This window comes from Morone saxatilis, unplaced genomic scaffold (genome assembly GCF_004916995.1).
Source record: "Morone saxatilis isolate NCDOM2014 unplaced genomic scaffold, NCSU_SB_2.0 Contig4, whole genome shotgun sequence".
In the NCBI taxonomy this organism is placed as follows: domain Eukaryota; kingdom Metazoa; phylum Chordata; class Actinopteri; family Moronidae; genus Morone; species Morone saxatilis.
The window spans coordinates 17,481,514-17,488,894 of NW_023339984.1; the positions used below are offsets into that span (position 1 = coordinate 17,481,514).

A 7,381-nucleotide genomic window follows, 5' to 3' on the forward strand; every position below is an offset into this window, starting at 1 on the left:
ACATAGGATGAACAGAGGGATTATGCCTCATAAAAGCACAATTAAAATACTAAGGTAGTTTTAATTGATCTTAATGGAAGATAATCTAATGTTTCGTGTTCTTCAGTAGTTCCCTCATTTTCACAAACTGTTCTATGGAAACAACTACATGCTCTTTTTACAGATGTCTCTGCTGGCACACCAGAACCAAAAGTAACTGAAGGTCACTGGGATGCGCAGTTTTTGGAACTGGAACCACACAGGAAGTTTTCCACAGGACTGGAACTCTCTCAAGACTGAGGCTGATGCCATTCGGGCCCATGGCCTTTCTTGCCTTGAACTGAATGAATGTAAATTAATGATCCTTCAATAAAAGCCTAATTGTATGCATAAACCATAATGATAAAGAAAATAATACACACATAATCAGTTTTGGGCTAGTTTCTTAAAACTTTTTTTTTTGTTAAAATCAAAGTAATGTGAATATTTAAGTAGAGGTGACAACAAGAGTAATATATAATAACTGACTGTCAAATGTTGCAATAGACCAATCAGAATCTAGTGTTATATGTGTGTTATAACATTTTAGGTGAGCAAATACATATTTTACATCACAGATATAAAATGGCCTACCAGCTCGAGTGACAGGAGTCCCATTCTGTGTGGGAAGAATGTCATGTCACCACAAAGTAATACACTATGCAGATAAAATGAGAATATGATGGAAAGTACCACAGAGAAAATAAAATGCATTCATATCAAATATTTGCAATAACTGTGGAAGCCGGTTCAAGTCCCACGGACCACAAAATATGGAGTGTGGACTGGTAGCTGGAGAGGTGCCAGTTTCACCTCCTGTGCACTGCCGAGGTGCCCTTCGAGCAGGCAACCCTAACCCCAAGAAACTGCTCATGGGGCACTGGTAATGCGGCAGCATTATGCATTTTAAATGGTATCAGTTGGGTATTTTGTATTTTACTGTAATTGGAGAAAGTCTCAATAAGATTATATGAGGGTGCGTTCAGAGAGCAGAGAAACTCAAAAACATGTGAGTGGAAAAAAGTCAGTACTTTCTAAATGTGTACCTCAATATATACCTTTAATATACAACTTTGAACTACATTTTTAAAGTAGGAAATATTCATCAGGAAGAAGGACTTTTGATTTAATATTAAACAGTACTACTTTAATGAAAACCTAAGAATGAGTACTATGATAGCAGTTAAAGGTAGAAAATATAAGTTATGTTAACATTTTTATTATAGTTAATTTTCTGTCAAATTATTGTATTGTATTATTACTACTTTACTGTACATTATATCCATTGTTCTCTGTTCACAAGGGTTCAAATGCTTCACATTTGAACACACCATCACATCAAAGAGTCCCATCTTAACCCAGAACTCACATGCCCTCGTGTAATGTACAAAGAGTTATAATCCACAGCCTTCGTCTGGTGAAAACATGTTTTTTAAGGACAAAACACAAAATTCCTGAAAATGAAGTTGAAAAGACAAAACATCTCCAAAACATGTGAAAAGTAAGATTCTTTTCCTTGATATATCAGGTATAAATAGGCTGTCAGTGCTGACATCTCACACTGCAGTGTGTTTATTGGTTATGCAAGCTGTGTCAGGACCTGGATGTAGACTGCAGTCGAACCAGTGATCTTCACAGGACTAGTTAAAGTAAATCTTTTCCAGTTTTCAGATATCCGAGTTGCTGCAGCTCAGTGTTTTGCCTTTCTGTCTCACATTTTATTATTATTAGTTTTCATAAGTATGCAATATCATTAAGTGTTATAGTCAGAACTCTTTGAGATGCAATACACGCATTCACTGTAATAAAATATTTATGACAGACCAACTTGTTCCAATGCCTTTTATTGTTGCATGAAGAAATATCAGTTCACTCAGCAGAATATATGTGCTTAAAACATTCTTTGATTGATGGATGGCGTAGCCAAAACATATTAGATATTAAATGATTTAATTCAGCTTAATTTGAAAGATTCTGACAGTGTGTTTTGCATTTGCAAGAGAAAAGGAATTCTATATTAAAATTTTTATATTATATATAATAATAATATAATTATTATATATTATTAAGCATTCTGAACTGTCTCTCATGCAGTGGATGAGTCAGTCCCCAACAGAGTCTCAGTCATATGTTGTCAGGGTCCTATGTTCCCTAGCTCTAAATTCCCTTAATATAACACGACACACTTTACACAATAGTGTTTTAAGCTGCAGGTGGGTCATATATTCATATATATTTTATCGAGCCAGGTAGACATACATAGAACATTTACCCTACAGGGAAAAAACAGAGGACTACTTTACTAACATTTCCAGAGAAGCATTCTTTACATAAAACGTTCAATTTGCTCTTATTAAAGGCACACAATAGACAGTCCGGCCCTAGTTCACGTCACTTGTCACTTCATTCCTACTTGAATATTTATCACAACACACAGAATGAAATTCTGGCCAATGGTTTTTCAACAAACAAACAAAAAAACAAAAAAACCCACAAACAGCTCTGAAATGTTATGTTTTTGCCTTTTTGAAGGCCAGTGACAGAACCAGCAGCATTACCGTTGATAACGTCAGTAATCACATTACAGTTACGAATTATAAACGATCTCGTTACTTGCGCTTCTTTGGGAGGACCGAAAACACAAATCAAACGTTCTTTCTATGCGTGCTTACGCAACCCTCGTTTGACCATATGGTTTGACCTCACTCACGTCACGTCACGTGACACCTATAGCACGGACCATAGTGTGGACGTGACCTCGAGCAGAGCAGAAGACCGCGCGAAAGACGAGAAGACGAGGAACCGAGAGTAGAGGCGACAGAATGGAAACATATCATTTGAGAGATGGAAATCGGCACTTACTTTCAAGACTTGTAGAAAGAAAAGAAAAAGATTTTTGACTGTGAAATGTAAGCTGTGCCCGGGGCACGAAACAGCTTATCCACCGCTGCCAACACCAACCTCTAACCTGACCAAGCACCTGCAACTAGTGGCTGCTAAAAGATCAGAGTGGAGAGTAATGCTGAAGAGAAGATGTCTGCCGAGTCCAACACCAAAAAAACAGACCAAGGCTTGAAAATTAGCAACAAAAGCGGAGATAGAATAGGCTTGGTAGCACGCATATATTGTTGGAGGCAATGTTGCCTGTTTCCACGGTGGAATGCGCCGTCTTTTCGAAAATACTGAGGCAATGTCGTGTTGGCATGTCCTCCTTTTTTAGATAAAGATTCATGCTAGGCATCTTGTTTAATTTTATAGTGTTAATCTGGGCAATTAAGGTATGGTGCATCGTGCATGTCAATGGAGTAATCCAAAAGTAATGTAACTAGTAGTGTAACTAAATTTACCTTTCAAGCCAGCGAGTAACAAAGTAAAGTAACGGCATTACTTTTTTAAAAGGTACACCTAGTAATGTGTAATGGGATTCACTTTTCTTTCATTAAATAACCCCAACACGACAGCCACAGAGACCTGTAGTGTAATGTGTATCTGTAAGTATGATAAAAGCACAGCCAGGGGCACTCTCTGACTTAGTTTTTGTCAGTGTGGTCCGCTTTCCTCAAGACAACAGCCTACGTTCACAGCCAGACGAGAGAACGCAGAACCCAACTTATATGCAACAGTGTTGCCTGAACTATTGTTCCATAAATACCATGTTTCTTGCACAAAACTTGCAAGAAAGATCCATCCTCCTGTTCCTTTCTAGTGTCCAAAAAAACCTGAGACTCAAGCTAATAAATGGCATTCAGAAAAGATTTTCTGCATCTTGCCATCGAGTTCAGTGGTGTGCACGTACATACAAAGCTTCCAAAATTCTTTGTTCAACTTCATCTTTCAAACAAAACACAGTGCCACTGTAAATGCTGATTGACAACATGCAGCTGTATGTACCTGCTCACCAGCAGACAATCATTCTCAGATTACTCTCTTCTAGTCTCCCCTAATTCATGTTCAGATCAGTACTTCTTACATTCCTTCTTTCTGTTAGGTTTCAGATATCGGACATTGAGTCACGGGCTTTTGGTCTCTGTACACGGTGTAATGGTACAAAGCCACAAAAAAGCATTGTAATCCAGGAAATTCATGCCTGTTGGATGTTTTTTTTTTAAACCAACACCAACTCTGTAGACATACTCATGAACTATCAATTTAACCACATGACCCTTTCTGCATTTCAGTGTCCCAAGACCCAAATTTTGAGGAAGCATCAAACTACGAAGCTGAAGGAACTATTTCATCAGCATTATCATTTTATCTCTGGCCACCAAACCATACAGACAGACAACTTCTGTGAGCAAACTTTTGGTCTTCTGATATTGATGGCTGTTGGCAAGAGGTGGAATAAATTAAAAACCAACTCGGGGCCCGACCAACGCTCATCTAAGGTTGAGCTGAGGCCTACGGACCTCTTAAAAACCACCAAATTAAAGTTAAGGTAAAAGAATTAAAATTAAGGTAACGATTTTAAAAGGTTATCTTTACGCTCGGCAGAGCAGTAACCGTGGTATTTTAAAATAATGAACGCACAGTCGGTCAGAGGTAACAAATTTCATTTTAAGTTAAGCAATTAAGCTCAAGTCAGCTTTATTGTCAAGATGTGCTATACCATGCACGACCATACAGCACAAACTGCAATTCAGTCCTCTCGGACCCACCGGTGCAACATGCAATAAACAAAATAATAGAAAAGATACTACCGGGGGGGGCAGTCCTAGTCTGCTGCCAGAGGGGGAGGCGTGGTAGGCAAGCAGGGAGGCGAGTGAGCGGTAGAGCAGCGGAAGTTGAAGGAAGTCGAGTCTCCCTGACAGCCTGGTGGAAAAGAAACCACTGCTCCTTCGACCTCGCTGGTTTCTGGACCTCCGGGACGTCCGCAGTCTCCTTCCGCCGACGGCCAGCAAGGCCTGAAGAGGCTGTGAGATGGATGGATGTGGTCATCTGCAATCCGATGGCTTTGCTGGTGAGGGCGGGTTGTTAGTGAAATGTCCAAAACCGGGGGGGGGGGACAACCAATGATCCTCCTCCCAGCTGGCCTCTCAGCGATGCGCTGCAGAGTCTCTTGCGCAGGACACGGTGATGCAGCTGGTCAGCGATGGCTCTCGATGGTCCTTCTGTAGGAAGGTGTGGCATGATGGGGGGGGAACTCCTGCTCCTTCCTCAGTTAAAGGAGAAGTAAGAGAACAACTAAGAGCCTCGTAACCCTTCCAAAGAACAACAAAACAAAAAACACAAACAAGCTAAAATAATGCGGCACGGATGGAGTGGGAGGGTCAACAGTAGGCAGTCGCGGGTCTCTGGTGGCGACCACCTGCTCCATTCATCACCTGGCTCCTCTCCTCGAAGTTTTACCTTCTCCCAACTGTAGCCGCTAGCGGTCGGTGTTTGCGGTTACTCCAGTGTCTCCTCAGACCTCTCCCAGGCCGGTGAGATGCTCCGTCCTCGGTCTGCTTCTGCTGTCCGGGCATTGTGCCCTCTGTCTCCTCCTCGTGCACCCGAGGTCTTCCCATCGTGTCCTTTTATCTAAAACTCTCTGGTCCCCAGGTGCAAGTCCTTAACCTGATTAAGGTACATCTCCGTGGCGGAAGTAAAACCAACATAAAACACACACACACCACACAGCAAATACTAAAAACACAACAAATCCAAAGTAAAAGCATGCTTAAATAAAATCAACTTCCGCCCTGTGACAAATATAGTCATGGCTATCAATTAACCAGTAAAGTTAATATCTAGTATAGTTTCTTAGTACGTTTTTAACCAATAAAAAATTTAGCAAATGAATTCAGAACAGAAGTTATGTTATCTCTGCTCCATGAGATACGCTTAGTCACCGTGTGAAGAATGTTTTGCATATTGCAACTCATCCTTGAAGGCCTTCTGTTCCTTGGTTTTATGATGGACAATAGAGTATAGATAAGTATGAAGAGCCTTTCTAAATACAGTTAGTGAACTAGAATGTGATATTTAAAAAATATAACAAAAACCACCATCAACAGCTGAGTATTTTATTTTAGATATTGGGCTCCACTGCAGCACATATGCAGTCAGTTTGCCTTTTACAGAGATGCACATGTTTTCTTTATTTGTGTTTATTGTTTTATTCTATCTCTCCCATTTTACCTTTATTTCCTGAGTTTTGAACATGTAAATGAAGCCATGCTAACATTCTTGGCCCTTTGCTGCATGTCACCCCTCCTTCTCGCCCCCCACTTTCCTTTCTCTTCTCGACAGCTAATGTCTAATAAAGGCTATAAAAAATGATCTTTGAAAAAACGTTTACATTTCTGATCATACATGTGTGCATTTTGATGCCAGCCTAATTTTAAGCAAGACTAAAATAGGAAATTAAAATGAAGCGTAGATGACAGGGCTGAAGCAATATGATTGAATCAATATTGTGAAATAACCTGACTCATACAGCCATGACTCTCTTACATGACATGGTTGAAATATACAGGTTAGAAAAGGGTTGACTGACAGAATATCTCGATAGGTAAACAATCACAGTGTTAATGAGATTAAAGTAATCTGTCAGGCAGCTGAAGGAAAATGGAAAGGCTCACAGTTGAGTTTTAAGAAGCAATGATGGTCTATAACAAAACAATATGTCTATCAAGAAAGGATTACTTTTTATTATTGTTACAGAGAATCTCAAAACTCAAGAATAATTAAATTCACTAGTACAGCTTGCCAGTATAGTTTGACCTAGTATGTCTTCACTAACCATAAGTCTGACAATGTTATTTCTGAGCAAGTTCTTAGTTCCCTATTTTCTGAGGGATGACAACATAAGTAGCTGTATATAAGAGCTGGTGTCTCTTCTATTCAGTGCTTCCAAGCTGAAGTGAAGGCGAGACAAAGGTAACTCTACAGCAGGTTTGCAACAAACTCTCAGTACGGGTCGTCTGTTCCTTACAGAAGTATCAGTAACATTTCTGTCTCTCTGTATTAAAGGTAATCATCATCTCATCCATTCCACCATGAAGATTCTGACTGTGTCTGCACTTGTTTGTGCCGTGATGGCTCTGACTGCTGGTGAGTATTATACATATTAAGTGTTACAGATTAAAATATTGTACAGTCCAGGTCAATAACTGCACTGTCAAACTTTGCAGCTCTTCCACAGGCATCACCACAGAGTGATGAAACAGGTCAGTGTACGTTATGATGCTCTGCTGTGATAACTCAGCTGTTTTTGTCAAATGCTATTATAAGTTATATCATCTTTCAGTAATCATACCATCAAAATAAAGTTATTTAATATATTAATATAATAATGACATGTATAGAGACTTTAATTGGAGACTCCACATTAACCACCAAACTCTATATGTTCTCAGTCAAGAGTCACCTGGTCAAGAGGTCA

At 39.6% G+C, this 7,381-nt stretch overlaps 1 protein-coding gene across 1 annotated transcript in view; it reads left to right on the top strand.

The window, feature by feature from the left end:
* The first annotated feature begins 6,790 nt into the window (after positions 1-6,790).
* The window catches only part of LOC118338062 (ladderlectin-like), a 2,176-nt gene continuing 1,585 nt past the window's right edge, over positions 6,791-7,381 (top strand). The window contains exons 1-4 of the mRNA XM_035675235.1: positions 6,791-6,876; positions 6,970-7,050; positions 7,131-7,166; positions 7,356-7,377. Of these exons, the coding sequence (XP_035531128.1) occupies positions 6,996-7,050; positions 7,131-7,166; positions 7,356-7,377 (113 nt within the window). The 5' untranslated portion in view covers positions 6,791-6,876; positions 6,970-6,995. The remainder of the gene's footprint in view (positions 6,877-6,969; positions 7,051-7,130; positions 7,167-7,355; positions 7,378-7,381) is intronic.